Source organism: Oncorhynchus tshawytscha, linkage group LG08, assembly GCF_018296145.1.
Source record: "Oncorhynchus tshawytscha isolate Ot180627B linkage group LG08, Otsh_v2.0, whole genome shotgun sequence".
In the NCBI taxonomy this organism is placed as follows: Eukaryota; Metazoa; Chordata; class Actinopteri; order Salmoniformes; family Salmonidae; genus Oncorhynchus; species Oncorhynchus tshawytscha.
This window is the reverse complement of record NC_056436.1, coordinates 22,896,158-22,911,585: the sequence shown is the minus strand read 5'-3', so window position 1 is coordinate 22,911,585 and position 15,428 is coordinate 22,896,158. Positions and strand designations below refer to the sequence as shown.

The 15,428-nt window shown below is 49.0% G+C and overlaps 1 protein-coding gene across 4 annotated transcripts in view; it reads right to left on the bottom strand.

The window, feature by feature from the left end:
• The window catches only part of LOC112232721 (homeobox protein Meis2), a 121,967-nt gene that overhangs the window by 70,762 nt on the left and 35,777 nt on the right, over positions 1-15,428 (bottom strand). For 3 of the 4 annotated variants that reach the window (XM_042325343.1, XM_042325346.1, XM_042325344.1), the window contains exon 8: positions 270-415. In XM_042325343.1, coding sequence (XP_042181277.1) covers positions 270-415 — 146 coding nt within the window. The remainder of the gene's footprint in view (positions 1-269; positions 416-15,428) is intronic. The other variant, XM_042325345.1, reaches the window with a different exon arrangement.

Genomic DNA, 15,428 nt, shown 5'->3' with positions numbered 1-15,428 from the left:
GGGATGTCTGATTGACTTGAATGAGTTGATCCGAGCATGAGTGACAGGTGTGTGTGTGTGTGTGTGTGTGTGTGTGTGTGTGTGTGTGTGTGTGTGTGTGTGTGTGTGTGTGTGTGTGTGTACGTGAGTGTATATATATGTGCATGTGTACATGCGGCAACTTCCCAAGATGGCCACAAACATCATGAGGGCGTGTCTGTTCCAGCATCTCACGGTTCGTACATGTGAGTGTCTGTGTACGACAGGTGCTCCACTATGTGGGTACTCACCGTGAGATGCTGGAACAGCCACGCCCTCATGATGTTGGTGGCCACCTTGGGGAAGATACCGCGCTTCTTCTGTCTCTTCTTCTCCTTGTCCGGGTCGTCATCATCACCTGTGCCAGGGGACGCCACGCTGTTCTCTAAACCATCTCCTAGACAGAAACAAGACATAGGTTTAAGTAGCAGCCTAGGACAGAAGATGGACCAATAGTAAGCCTGGGCAGTATCAACACAAAGGGGTAGATAGAACCCTAGTAAGCGAAGCCTAATATATATAAGACGCTAATGCCAGCCCAGTGGGTTATCTAAGTTAGATGGAGGACTATGCCAAAGCCTACTCAGTAGTAGCCTATACCAATGCCTGCACAGAGGTAGTGGGATTTAGGCACAGAGGGATAGGGGTTTACAGTTCATAGAAAGTGTCTTAGGTCTCTCTTTATGTAGTGTTGTGTTGTTTCTCTTGTTGTGTGTTTTGTCCTCTACTTATAGTGTATTTTTTATTTTATTTTATTTTCATCTCAGCCGCCGTCCCTGCAGGAGGCCTTTTGCCTTTTGGTAGGCCGTCATTGTAAATAAGAATTTGTTCTTATCTGACTTGTCTAGTTGAATAAAGGTTCAACAACTACATTTTTTTAAAACGAGAGGTGAGGTCTTCCACCCAGACCAGCAGAGTGGAATAGATGGACAGTTGCTTTGGTTAGAAGCAGAAACACTTCCCCCTCCAGATGGTTCAGTAGGAGAAAGAAGAAGAAAAACAACAAGAAGGCTCCAGGTTTGGGGCTACATGACCTACATGACTTCCATTAGGACTCATGTCATTCAGTTATATACACAGGTTTGACAGAATGTAATGACTTTTTTTTCAGATCCAGAGGGCCTGGATGGACTGAGAAGGGAGTCTTATGAACAGACACACATATACACATGTCCACACATGCAACAAACCACAGACGTTGAATGTGAATTGAAGTGGGGTGTGCATTGGACTGGTTCATTGTTGCAGTTCGATGCACATAATGGACTAGAGTCGAACCCCCCCCCCAGCTTCTTCACCACCATCCTCTCTCCCTCCCTGCGACACCTCCCCCTTCCGCCGCAAGATTAGCATGGCAGGCGGCTCTCTCTCCCTGCATTAATGTCCGACAGTGTTTGATTTCAGGAAGAAAACATTGGCATATCAAGGCAGGCTCTCTCCTTTAAACCGAAGTTTCCATCTTTGTATTTTTTCTCTCTCTTCTTATCTGGCCATTAATTGTGCATTTGTAAAAATGATTTACTTTTAACAGTCATAGTTATTTTTTCTTGCCCCCAGGCACAAATGCCTTGAAAGCCTTCCTTGAGGGCATCTAAATAATGGATCAGCAAAACTCCACTAAGGCAGAGAAGAACCCCGACATTCTCAAAATTCAGACTTGCATGTCTTCCTGTTTTTGGGGAGACATCAATCATGGGCAACTATACAAGCCCTAATCTTGCATAAATGTTTGAACTAATAACATTAAAAAAAGAGAGGTAAGAAGAAGGATCCGGGCTAGTGGTGTAATCAAAATAAATGAAGAATACAAGGACATGCAGCGTTAAGGCCTTTCTCCCCCCCTCCCCCTCCTCCTCTCCTCAGTCTCTTCCCCCTTCCACTTATTTTTCCCCTGTCTGTCTGTCTGTCTGTCTGTCTGTCTGTCTGTCTGTCTGTCTGTCTGTCTGTCTGTCTGTCTGTCTGTCTGTCTGTCCTGCCTGCCTGCCTGCCTGCCTGCCTGCCTGCCTGCCTGCCTGCCTGTCTGCCTGCCTGCCTGTCTGCCTGCCTGCCTGCCTGCCTGCCTGCCTGCCTGTCTGCCTGCCTGCCTGCCTGCCTGTCTGTCTGCCTGCCTGCCTGCCTGTCTGCCTGTCTGTCTGTCTGTCTGTCTGTCTGTCTGTCTGTCTGTCTGCCTGCCTGCCTGCCTGCCTGCCTGCCTGCCTGCCTGCCTGCCTGCCTGCCTGTCTGTCTGTCTGCCTGCCTGCCTGCCTGTCTGTCTGTCTGTCTGTCTGTCTGTCTGTCTGTCTGTCTGTCTGCTGTGTTTTCCTTCCACATCATTAGCGCAGGAGTCACACAACAGAGGAAAACAGAGAAGTGGTGACTTTGTGCTCCCTCCCTGTGTGGAGCTAAAGAAGCTAGGAGCTCTGAAGGACATGTGGGAATAGGGGACGCGGCACGCCTGGGAGTGTGAAAATTGTAGAATGGGCATTCATTAGCAGCAAATGCCATAAATCCCACGCTAAGTACGAATCCTTGTTCAGGAAAGCCTAAAACAATAAACTGGGGCCTAGACGTAGCGCCTGCCTGACCATGTGTGGCTTCCTGAGAAATGCGACCCAGAAGCAGGGACTAGTCTAACTCCCCCAGTGTTGCTTTCAACTTCAATAACAACACCAGCAACCAGAGTGGACCTCACACTCTTTTGCACTTCACAGTGCTGCCTTTTTTGGTTATATAATGTTAAGATTTAGTCTTTTTATGTTGGGGTATTAGAGTTTTTGTTGTTTTTTGGGAGCTAGTTTCCAAATCAATTTCCTGCTGGGAGTTATCCGGCTCATCCAATAGAGCCACAGTGGGAAAAAGGCTGGCAGATTCATTTTATTGACGTTTCCATTTTCACTGCAATGCGATAGCCTTCCCCTGGCTGGGGCTGGGGCGACCTGTGCGTATTTACAGACTGACCTGTCACTTCATTACCCTGCCTGCTCACTCCCTCCTGCCCCGACCCGCAAGGGAGAAACCAGACTCCCAGGTTTTCAGCATCTCTCTCTCTCTCTCTCTCTCTCTCTCTCTCTCTCACTCTTGCTCTCTGTCTGTCTGTCTGTCTGTCTGTCTGTCTGTCTGTCTGTCTGTCTGTCTGTCTGTCTGTCTGTCTGTCTGTCTGTCTGTCTGTCTGTCTGTCTGTCTGTCTGTCTGTCTGTCTGTCTGTCTGTCTGTCTGTCTGTCTGTCTGTCTGTCGCTCTCTCTCTTGGTCTCTCTCTGTCTCCCTGTCTTTCTCTTTCACACACTCCTACCTACTCCTAACATAGTGTACATATGCATACTGCACGCCAACAGGGGATGTTGTATATGAGCTTCTCTTTATGATATACATAGGTAAACATGTTTATATACATCTGCACAATGTGTACACAAACACACAGGAAGTGGAAAGAATGTGAAGGCTGGCCCAAAGAGATGGAAATAATCAAATAATGAGAGGAGTGAGGGAGGAGAAAGAAAGAAGAAGAGAAGGGCCCAACTTACACAACCTCATTACATCTAAAGGAGAGCTGGTGATTTACATCCACCCCCACTGCTTCCGTATGAGTCGGAGATGGAGTGCTGCAGGGCAAATTGTCTCAAACGCTAATGGCTTCTGACTGTTCCCTGGCAACTCTGGCATTTTAACCTGTGTGGATGTGCACTCTGCAACAAAAAAAATGGGAGAAAAAAACAAGCGGGACAGGGGAAGCGTCCCATCATCTGCCCGTGTCACACAGATGGGGGATGGCTATTATGAGGCGGGCAGAGGGCCTGGGGGAGGTGCTGGAGCTTAGCCTCAGGCACTTTTCGAAAAGCAGTGCCCTTGGAGACGGAAAAAAGACTCTCTCACTCTCCCCTCTCCCTCTCTTTCCTCCTTCTCCCTCTCTCTCGCTCTCTCTCGCTATCTCTCTACCCCCTTCTCTCTTGACTTAAAGTGCTCACAATTAAATTATGTTCATGTTTTTATATGCATGGATAGAGAGCAGGGAGCATTATAGGCAGGGAGGAATGACCGGACGCAAAGAGTGAGCGCACGCCAGTAAACAACCAGGCAGGCACAGGAGACATTACACTCAGCTCTCTCATCACCAATAGGCAGTTAATAAAAATGCATTCAGATATCTCCCTGCTGGTAAATTGGTCTCAGGTTTGAGCTCATTAATGAGCTGCAATAGGATGGTAAATATAAATATATTACTACCACCACCACACTTTGCAAATGTCAGTATGAATTTGAAAAATCCTCATTCAGGGTCTGGGTCTCTGATAACAGGTGAATGCAGAATGGGTGTGATACACTACACTATATCGGGGATGCAGTAGGTGCCAGGGCTGAGAACACTATGAAACCACTAGTTACACATGTTGTGGCCCTATCAATAATACAAGAATGTCCTACCCTACTATTCCAGTACACCCAAACCATTCATGACTGAGTAATAACTCTTCCAATGATTCAGAAACCACATTCTAAACCACACATTGTGGGGCTTATAAAATAGAGCACACTTATTTGTCCTTAGAGAGCGCAATACTATTATTATACTCATGCAGATTGCTCCTGATAGGGCTGGATGGGCAGCGTGTATGCTTTCAGAGCATGACCAGAGGATTTGCGCTGCTGGGCCCGAGCGTAATGGAGCATGAGTGTGGAGCCAGTGGCTTACAGAGGCTGTGGTTAAAGTGACTAATTACAACAACCCCCCGACTCTGCCACACCGGGGAGGGAGAGAAGATGAGGTGGACTTTTTGGGGGATTCCCCAAGGCACTGTGCTCGGCCCATTGGAAATAGTGGGACACAGAGGGAACAGCAGGGGCCATCTCAGCCTCCTTTACCTTGGATCTCCACACTGCCTGGACCTCCACCCTCTTCCCACACCCCTCCACAATGCCTGGACCTCCACCCTCTTCCCACACCCCTCCACACTGCCTGGACCTCCACCCCCTCCCCACACCCCTCCACACTGCCTGGACCTCCACCCCCTCCCCACACCCCTCCACACTGCCTGGACCTCCACACCCTCCCCACACCCCTCCACACTGCCTGGACCTCCACCCTCTTCCCACACCCCTCCACACTGCCTGGACCTAAACCCCTCCCCACACCCCTCCACACTGCCTGGACCTCCACACCCTCCCCACACCCCTCCACACTGCCTGGACCTCCACCCCCTCCCCACACCCCTCCACACTACATGGACCTCCACCCCCTCCCCACACCCCTCCACACTACATGGAACTCCACCCCCTCCCCACACCTGTCCACACTGCCTGGACCTCCACCTCCTCCCCACACCCCTCCACACTGTCTGGACCTCCACCCCCTCCCCACACCCCCTTCACCCTCTCTTCACTGCCTGGACCTCTACCTCCTCCCCACACCTGTCCACACTGCCTGGACCTCCACCTCCTCCCCACAACCCTCCACACTGTCTGGACCTCCACCCCCACACCCCCTTCACCCTCTCTTCACTGCCTGAACCTCCACCCCTCCCCACACCCCCTTCACCCTCTCTTCACTGCCTGGACCTCCACCTCCTCCCCACACCCCTCCACACTGCCTGAACCTCCACCCCCACAGCCCCTTCACCCTCTCTTCACTGCCTGTAACTCCACCTCCTCCCCACCCTCATAGGCCTGGCCAGAGAGAAAAGAGAGAAAAGAAGGGGGATTTAAAGCCTTCTTTTCCCCTTCTTTTTCTCCTCAACTTTTCAGCCGGCATAAGCAGCGTTTAGCACATTCAGTCCCCCAAACGGCTGTGAATGAGGGAAGCAGTGGGGGCTCCTCTTTTGTCCAGGCTTTCCCCCTTTTATTTACTCAGGATTTACGCAGGGCCCTCTATGGCACTGGGACCACATGTTCCTGACGCAAGCGCACACACACGCAGTGCCTCTATTCACACTCCAGCAGGCAGGGGTATGGCTGGCCCTCTGCCCATGGGATTACAGGTTTTCTAGTCCGAACCACATGCTAGCAATATGTGAACACCTCAAATAACAAAACACACACTCCAACATGCCAGCAATATGCGAACACCTCAAATAACAAAACACACACTCCAACATGACAGCAATATGGAAACACCTCAAATAACAAAACACACACTCCAACATGCCAGCAATATGCGAACACCTCAAATAACAAAACACACACTCCAACATGCCAGCAATATGGAAACACCTCAAATAACAAAACACACACTCCAACATGACAGCAATATGGAAACACCTCAAATAACAAAACACACACTCCAACATGCTAGCAGTATGCTAACACCTCAAATAACAAAACACACACTCCAACATGCTAGCAATATGCTAACACCTCAAATAACAAAACACACACTCCAACATGCTAGCAATATGCTAACACCTCAAATAACAAAACACACACTCCAACATGCTAGCAATATGCTAACACATCAAATAACAAAACACACACTCCAACATGCTAGCAATATGCTAAATCCCTAAAACATTGTTTTTTATTTAGATGCCCCTATCCTCCTGCTCCTATGTAAAATATTGGTTTTTCATACTTTAAAAAGCCCTAAACCCTTACTGAGACTTTTTACCCCTTTATCTACTCAATTGGTAGTTACAGTCTTGTCCCATCGCTTCAACTCCCATACGAACTCGGGAGAGGCGAACCTCGAGAGCCATGCATCCTCCAAAACACAACTCCGCCATGCTTCACTGCTTCTTGACACACTGATCGCTTAACCCAGAAGCCCGCCGCACCAATGTGTCGGAGGAAACACCGCACAGTTGGCGACCGAAGTCAGCGTGCATGCGCAGGCCGCCACAGTGAGTTACTAGAGTGCGATGGGACAAGGACACCCCAGACGGCCAAACCCTCCCCTAACACGGACAAAGCTGGTCCAATTGTGTGCCGCCTCATGGGTCGAACCCGGGTCTGTAGTGATGCCTCTGGCACAGTGCATTAGACCTTTGCACCACTCGGCAGGCCTAAATGGAATTGTTTTATTGTGTTGACCACTAAGGCCAGCGATGTTTTAGAGTCATAATGTCCTGATCTCTGTTTAAACAAGCAGCAGCCCTTGCACTGGACCGTAAAACAACAGCTTAATAAACACCAAGCATGCTGACAAATTGGGAGCGCTACGCCGGGAGTCATTAACAGCTCTAAAACTTGTCGCAGCAATTACACTCACCCTCCTCTCCCTACCGCCCTCCTTCACTCCTGATGCCAAATTCAGGTGTCGCTTCCCTGCCTTTTACAATTTTACCAGCGGTGAACACCAGGCCAGAGGACTTCCAAATATTCTCACACCTGTATACACACCCAGAGAAATAAAGCTCTATCTTAACACAGCTGCAGTTATGACTGACTGAGTGGGTCCTTGTGCATGAGGAGTAATGTGCAGTTGTCTCTGCAGAAAAAACACATGAAGTGTTCCCTTAAATTACGTGGAATAAGAGCTTCTAATTAGATGGCTTTTTTCCTGAATGTGGGAAGACAGACAGGCAGACAGGCTGGAAAGAGAGCAGGAAAGCCGGCAAGGCAAGGCCATTTGGTTGCTCAACTCCTGCGCCTCTGCCTCCTCTCCCTTATCCTAGTCCCCTAACCCTGCCATCAGGCAGATACTTCTCAGTCATCCCAGGAATGCTGCAGATAACTATCACCTACCTCTTCCCAGATACTAGGCCTCTCTCTCTCTCTCCTCTCACAGGCCCAGCTCTGACCGTGGCCCATAGTGCACATCTCTCCATACTTCAGAAGAGTGGGTGGAGGGGGTAAGTTTGGGGTAGTGGAAAGAGAAGAGGAAGTAGAGGCAGGGAGGGAAAGGCAGTAAAGAGTGAGTTAGGGGAGGAAAAGGCAGTAAAGAGTGAGTTAGGGGAGGAAAAGGAGTGGACATAGGCCAAACCCAAAATATGGTCTAAAAGCAAAGCAAGGCATCCTCCTTACATTTCTCCTCACTCCCCTACAGCCTCTTCCCACTCCCCTACAGCTTCTCCCATCGCCCCTACAGCCTCTTCCCACTCCCCTACAGCTTCTCCCATCGCCCCTACAGCTTCTCCCCTCTCCCCTACAGCTTCTCCCATCGCCCCTACAGCTTCTCCCCTCTCCCCTACAGCCTCTCCCATCGCCCTTACAGCCTCTTCCCACTCCCCTACAGCTTCTCCCTTCTTCCCTACAGCTTCTCCCCTCTCCCCTACAGCCTCTCCCATGTCCCCTACAGCCTCTTCCCACTCCCCTACAGCTTCTCCCTTCTCCCCTACAGCTTCTCCCCTCTCCCCTACAGCCTCTCCCCACTCTCCTACAGCTTCTCCCCTCTCCTCTACAGCCTCTCCCCACTCCCCTACAGCCTCTCCCCAGTACCCTACAGCCTCTTCCCACTCCCCTACAGCCTCTCCCTTACAGCCTCTCTCCTCTCCCCTTCAGCCTCTCCCCAGTCCCCTACAGCCTCTCCCCACTCCCCCACAGCCTAACCCCACTCACCTACAGCCTCTCCCCTGGGCCCACAAAGGAGAGTGCGCTGAGATGGGAGGGTCCCTACTTTTCTCCCTAGTGCTGCTGGGGCCTGTGGTTCCATGCAATAGGAATCTTTCAATAAGCCTGAAATCTGGGCTATGTATACAATCAAAGGCTTTGGGCTAGGGATAATTACCAGTGTAATTAACCTGCTACCTGTAACAACAATCATCTCATTACATCATAAATAGGGCCTTTGAGAGGCCAACAATGGCTGATGCTCCTGGCTCTCTCTCTGATAGGCTGCTGCTCCTTCTCCTGGCCCTCTCTCTGATAGGCTGCTGGTCCTTCTCCTGGCCCTCTCTCTGATAGGCTGCTGCTCCTTCTCCTGGCCCTCTCTCTGAAAGGCTGCTGCTCCTTCTCCTGGCCCTCTCTCTGATTGGCTGCTGCTCCTGGTTACGACTCTGATTATTCTAGCAGCCCCGACCGAGATCTCTACCTCCACTTCTCCATGAGTTGATTAATCAATTGGTGCTAGGAAAGTCAGTTAAGAACAAATTCTTATTTACAATGACGGCCTACCAGGGGAACAGTGGGTAAACTGCCTTGTTCGGTCAGATTTTCACCTTTTTAGCTCGGGAATTCGATCCAGCAACCTTTCTGTTACTAGCCACACCGCTCTAACCACATTGCAGTAGATATTTTGCTGTTCTTTGTTTGCAGTAACTTCTTTGTTTGTTGTAATATCCCAAAAGAACATGGCTTTTTCACCATTAAGGGTTCCAGCTTCAAGGGGGAATGTTTTACAGAAACCTTGCTGGATTCCTAGGATGTGATAAAAGGTGATTATCTGCACAAAGATATCACTGAATCTATATAAAGATTATTCAAACAACAGCCTGTAGTTTTAGTAGCAGCCTCAACTTGGGCCTTGAAGGAGTAACGCTACTCTCTCATCGAGGCTAGTTCAGTTCCAGCCATCCAGTTTGGAGAGAAAAAAACATCTAAAAGTAGATGGAATAAAGATGAGAAGGAAAAGGAGGCAGACTGTTGCAGATGTCAGGATCCTTTTTGCATGAATTCCAAAGGGATCATTTGCAGGGGACGGAGAGCAACAACCCAAACCACCCACCCGATCACTCCTCTGTCATGGGTAGGGGAAAGGTATGGAGAAAATAAAACAAATAAGAAAAAAATAAGAGTGACTAGAAATGGTGCAAACAATTAAATTGACTCCACCAACTCCACCCTGTTCTGTTCCCCCTCAACTCCTCTATGTCTTCACGCTGCACCACTCGCACAAAAACATCGTGAATAATCTTCTCTTTCCTTCCCTTCTCTTCCCTCCTTAGCTCTTCCCAAATCAGACTGCTAGAATAGCTCCCAAAAGGTTATCTAAGTGCATGATCCGCCATCTCGTAAAGATCAAATCTCCTTCAGAAGCCTTGCTGACTAACCAGTCCCTCCCCTCCCCTCCTCTGCTCTGTCTTCCCGCAAGATGATCTTGGTACAATGGCACTATTCTCTCTCTGGCTGGTTAAAATGACATATGTCCCCTCTGCCCCTGTTCAGCTTTGATATCTTTATTACTGTGGCAGAAAACAAAACCACAGGCCGTGGATGGTGCATGCCTTAGAGCTGGGGACTTCATCTCTTCTTAGGGTAGGTCTTGCCTCAGCATAGATGGGTGAATGGGTGCCCCCCGGAAGCAAAACTGGGTCATGTTCAATTAATTGGAATGAGCATGAAAATTAGCAGAGCAAACTGCATCAATTGTCACGATTCCCACCGAAGGTGTCTCCCCTGCCTGTTCGTGCGGCACTCGGCGCTCGCCGTCGCCAGTCTACTAGCCGCCACCGATCCCTTTTTCCTTTGCTGTTCGTTTGGTCTTATTGGTTGCAACTGTCTCTTATTTTGTTTCTTGATGTATGTCTATTTAAGCCTGATAGGCCCGCCTATGTTTGTGTGGGATTGTTCCTCTGTTAGTTTGTGGATTTGTATTTTATTTTCTCCAGACTGTTGGGGTCCTGTGTTTGGGCCGGTCAGTTTTATACGCCTAGTGTTTTGGCGTGACCGTTTGTACCGGAACCCTCTGCTCTCTGCGCCTGACTCCAAACCCACTACTCCTAGAAGACGTGACATCAATATTCACCACAAAATAGGGGGTGTTTTTTCTCCTCCTTTCAGCCATGAATAAGATTGTGAACGGAGAGAATAGAGCAGAGGGATAAAAAGAAAACAAAGAAAACAAAGAAAGAGAGAGAGAGAGAGAGAGAGAGAGAGAGAGAGAGAGAGAGAAAGAGAGAAGCAGTTCATCACGTGATTGGTTTGTCTGCTAGCTACGGGCTATATGGCTTTATTAATCCCTAGGAGATCCATATCAAAGTCTTCTCCATAAAAACATCAGGAAGAGGAATTCACAGAATTAGGGGTTCCCCTTTTTGGCAGAGTGCAGTTTGTGATACAGCACCATGGCTCACTCACCATGTTACAGGCAGCGGGCGGATGATGATAGCAACATTGCTAGTGATTCTCTACCCCCAATTACACCTCAGACTCAAACAAACACATTTTTTTGTTGGAGTGCAGAACACATTGGAGTTATTACTGGCTTCCATGGCCTGCCACACCCCACGGACATTGGCACTGAAGTGGGGGCTTACAGATATTGGTGGTGGGGGAGTATGTTACAAAATGGGGGTATGGGAGAGAAAATGAATGAAAAGGTTTATAAATCAACAAGTCAACCATCAGATTGTAGCCTCTGCTCGGCAGCCCTCTCATCAGCCAACTGCCATGAATTTTTTCTTTCTTTTTTCTCACAAATGTCCCAGAGGGAGGGAACAAAGCGAGCAGAACTGATTACTGCGCTGCTGCCCCGCTCCGCCAGTCTAAACTATGTTTGGCTTCCTAATGAGCTCACTAAAAACCCAATTCATCACCCATAACCCCTTCTCAACCCGCCGAGAAATCCCCCCATTATAGAAGAGGCAGGGGCCGTCGTTTACAGGCCAGCGTACTGAGTGGAGGGCTGGTGGTATCCTGACGCCAAGCGTGTTCCCTCTTCGCCCCCCATAGCACACTGCTCCCCCAATGCAACCCTCTCTACCCAAAACCAGGGGTGTCCCAGGCAGCCTGGGCACAGGAATGTCAGGCTCGGTGGCTCTAACAGGAATGGTCCTGCTTTCACGCCGGAGATTTCCACGTTAATACCCCCATCTCATAACCCTGGGAAGAGAGGAATTTGGTGGGAAGAGAATGTGGCTAGGGGGAGGGGGGTTGAGGGGATAGATCTGGACATCAGATGGATGGAGGATGGGCGATGGGGATATAGCTGGAGAGAGAGAGAGAGGGGTAGCTAGCTAGCTAGGTGGATGACGAACAGCTGAGGAGGAAGGCGATTGTGTATTCCTCACTATTTGGACGGGTGGAAGGGAGAGAAAGTGGAGTGGAGGGATTGGAGGAGAGGAGAAACTCCAACTCCCACAGTTCCTCATTACATGGAGATGGAATGATCCTCCTGGCCCCTGAGCTGTAACTGAGAGATTACTGAATTGATGAATCCTCGGTTTAAAATGCAGCTGTTTTATTCTACTTTAGTAATTCATTATTTTTCAGATAGCGTATTGATTAAGCATAGCCCCTGATAAAGTTAAAACTGAGAGAATCCTCCTCTGGGCCTCAGCTAGGCCCGCTGTGGAGAGTCAATGAAACCTTTCTTTCTACTCCACCTGACTCTCTCTTTCCCTCTCTCTCACTTCCCTCTCTTCCACTTCCCCCTATCTCACTTCCCTCCCCTCTCTCACTTCCCCCTCTCTTACTTTCCCCCTATCTCACTTCCCCCTTACTCTTCTCACTTCCCCCTTTCCCTCTCTCTCACTTCCCCCTCTCTTACTTTCCCCTCTCTCACTTCCCCCTCTCTTACTTTCCCCTCTATCTCACTTCCCCCTCTCTTACTTTCCCCTCTCTCTCACTTCCCCCTCTCTTACTTTCCCCCTCTCTCACTTCCCCCTCTCTTACTTTCCCCTATCTCACTTCCCCTCTCTTACTTTCCCCCTATCTCACTTCCTTTCCCTCTCTCACTTCCCCTCTCTTTCTTTCTCTCTACCCTTTCTCTCTCTCACTTCCCCCTCTCTCTCCACCCTCTCTCACTCCCTCTTTCTGTTTCTCTCCTCATTCTCTCTCTCTTTCACTCTTAGTCATTCTCTCTCTCTCTTTTTCACTCTTAGTCATTCTCTCTCTCTCTCTCTCTCCCTCATTTCACTCTTAATCATTCTCTCTCTCTTTCTTCTCTCTCTCATCTCTCTCTCTCATCTCTTCTCTCTCTCTCTCTCTCTCTCTCTCTCTCACTCTTAGTCATATTCTCTCTCTCTCTCACTCTTAGTCATTCTCTCTCTCTCTCTCTCTCTCTCTCTCTCTCTCTCTCTCTCTCTCTCTCTCTCTCTCTCTCTCTCTCTCTCTCTCTCTCTCTCTCTAGTACAGTTTGCCCTCATTAATTAGTCAGGCCTGTGAGGAGCCCTGTTAGTTGCTTTTGTCTCCCATCTTGCTGACTTGCTTCTCTACAGGACTTTTTGTATGCTACTAACACACATACACACACACACATACATACACTCACACATGCACACATACAAGTGTACAGTAAGCACAGTCATATTATGTCTCCACACACTACACACGTAGACACTGCCACAGATGCACACACAGTAGTTAAGTGGTACATTCCCTCATGTTTTCCCACTGTTTCGCTATCATTCCCCCTCACACGGTATAACATCACACAGAAGTGGAGGCATCTATTTTTTTTAAACTACTATTCCATTATTTTCATCCTCTGTTTTTTCATACAGCTGTGAGTGAGTGGTGAGTAGTGAGTTTTGGGTGGTTAGTAGTGAGTAGTGAGTAGTGGGTAGTGAGTGGTGAGTCGTGAGTAGTGAGTAGTGAGTTTTGGGTGGTTAGTGGCGAGCGGTGAGTGATGAGTAGTGAGTTGTGGGTAGTGAGTGGTGAGTGGTGAGTAGTGTGTGGTGAGTAGTGAGTGGTGAGTAGTGAGTTGTGGGTAGTGAGTGGTGAGTGGTGTGTAGTGAGTGGTGAGTAGTGAGTAGTGAGATGTGGGTAGTGAGTAGTGTGTGGTGAGTAGTGAGTGGTGAGTAGTGAGTTGTGGGTAGTGAGTGGTGAGTGGTGAGTGGTGAGTAGTGAGTGGTGAGTTGTGAGTAGTGAGTTGTGGGTAGTGAGTGGTGAGTGGTGAGTAGTGAGTGGTGAGTAGTGAGTAGTAAGTTGTGGGTAGTGAGTGGTGAGTGGTGAGTAGTGAGTGGTGAGTAGTGAGTAGTGAGTTGTGGGTAGTGAGTAGTGTGTGGTGAGTAGTGAGTCGTGAGTAGTGAGTTGTGAGTTGTGGGTAGTGAGTGGTGAGTTGTGAGTGGTGAGTAGTGAGTAGTGAGTTGTGGGTAGTGAGTAGTGTGTGGTGAGTAGTGAGTGGTGAGTAGTGAGTAGTGTATGGTGAGTAGTGAGTGGTGAGTAGTGAGTAGTGAGTTGTGGGTAGTGAGTAGTGTGTGGTGAGTAGTGAGTAGTGAGTTGTGGGTAGTGAGTGGTGAGTTGTGAGTAGTGAGTTGTGGGTAGTGAGTAGTGTGTGGTGAGTAGTGAGTAGTGAGTTGTGGGTAGTGAGTAGTGAGTTGTGGGTAGTGAATGGTGAGTTGTGAGTAGTGAGTTGTGGGTAGTGAGTGGTGAGTTGTGGGTAGTGAGTGGTGAGTTGTGAGTGGTGAGTTGTGGGTAGTGAGTGGTGAGTGGTGAGTTGTGAGTGGTGAGTAGTGAGTAGTGAGTTGTGGGTAGTGAGTAGTGTGTGGTGAGTAGTGAGTGGTGAGTAGTGAGTAGCGTATGGTGAGTAGTGAGTGGTGAGTAGTGAGTAGTGAGTTGTGGGTAGTGAGTAGTGTGTGGTGAGTAGTGAGTAGTGAGTTGTGGGTAGTGAGTGGTGAGTTGTGAGTAGTGAGTAGTGAGTGTGAGTAGTGAGTAGTGAGTTGTGTGTGGTGAGTAGTGAGTAGTGAGTAGTGGGTAGTGAGTTGTGTGTGGTGAGTAGTGAGTAGTGAGTAGTGAGTTGTGGGTAGTGAGTAGTGAGTTGTGGGTAGTGAATGGTGAGTTGTGAGTAGTGAGTTGTGGGTAGTGAGTGGTGAGTTGTGGGTAGTGAGTGGTGAGTTGTGAGTGGTGAGTTGTGGGTAGTGAGTGGTGAGTAGTGAGTAGTGAGTAGTGAGTTGTGGGTAGTGAGTGGTGAGTTGTGAGTAGTGAGTTGTGGGTAGTGAGTGGTGAGTTGTGGGTAGTGAGGTGAGTTGTGAGTGGTGAGTTGTGGGTAGTGAGTGGTGAGTAGTGAGTAGTGAGTAGTGAGTTGTGGGTAGTGAGTGGTGAGTTGTGAGTGGTGAGTGGTGAGTTGTGGGTAGTGAGTGGTGAGTTGTGAGTGGTGAGTTGTGGGTAGTGAGTGGTGAGTTGTGAGTGGTGAGTTGTGGGTAGTGAGTGGTGAGTTGTGAGTGGTGAGTGGTGAGTTGTGGGTAGTGAGTGGTGAGTTGTGGGTAGTGAGTGGTGAGTTGTGGGTAGTGAGTGGTGAGTTGTGGGTAGTGAGTGGTGAGTTGTGAGTGGTGAGTTGTGGGTAGTGAGTGGTGAGTAGTGAGTAGTGAGTAGTGAGTTGTGGGTAGTGAGTGGTGAGTAGTGAGTAGTGAGTAGTGAGTTGTGGGTAGTGAGTGGTGAGTTGTGAGTGGTGAGTTGTGAGTGGTGAGTTGTGGGTAGTGAGTGGTGAGTAGTGAGTAGTGAGTAGTGAGTAGTGAGTTGTGGGTAGTGAGTGGTGAGTTGTGAGTGGTGAGTGGCTGATCAAGAGACATACAGGACAGGCGTTTTTCTCAGTGTATCCAACTAGCAGAGAAATCAGGTACTGTTTTACAAGAAAGGGAGCGAGCCACTCGTGTCAGGACCCTTCGCCTAGAGAATCCTTTCCAAG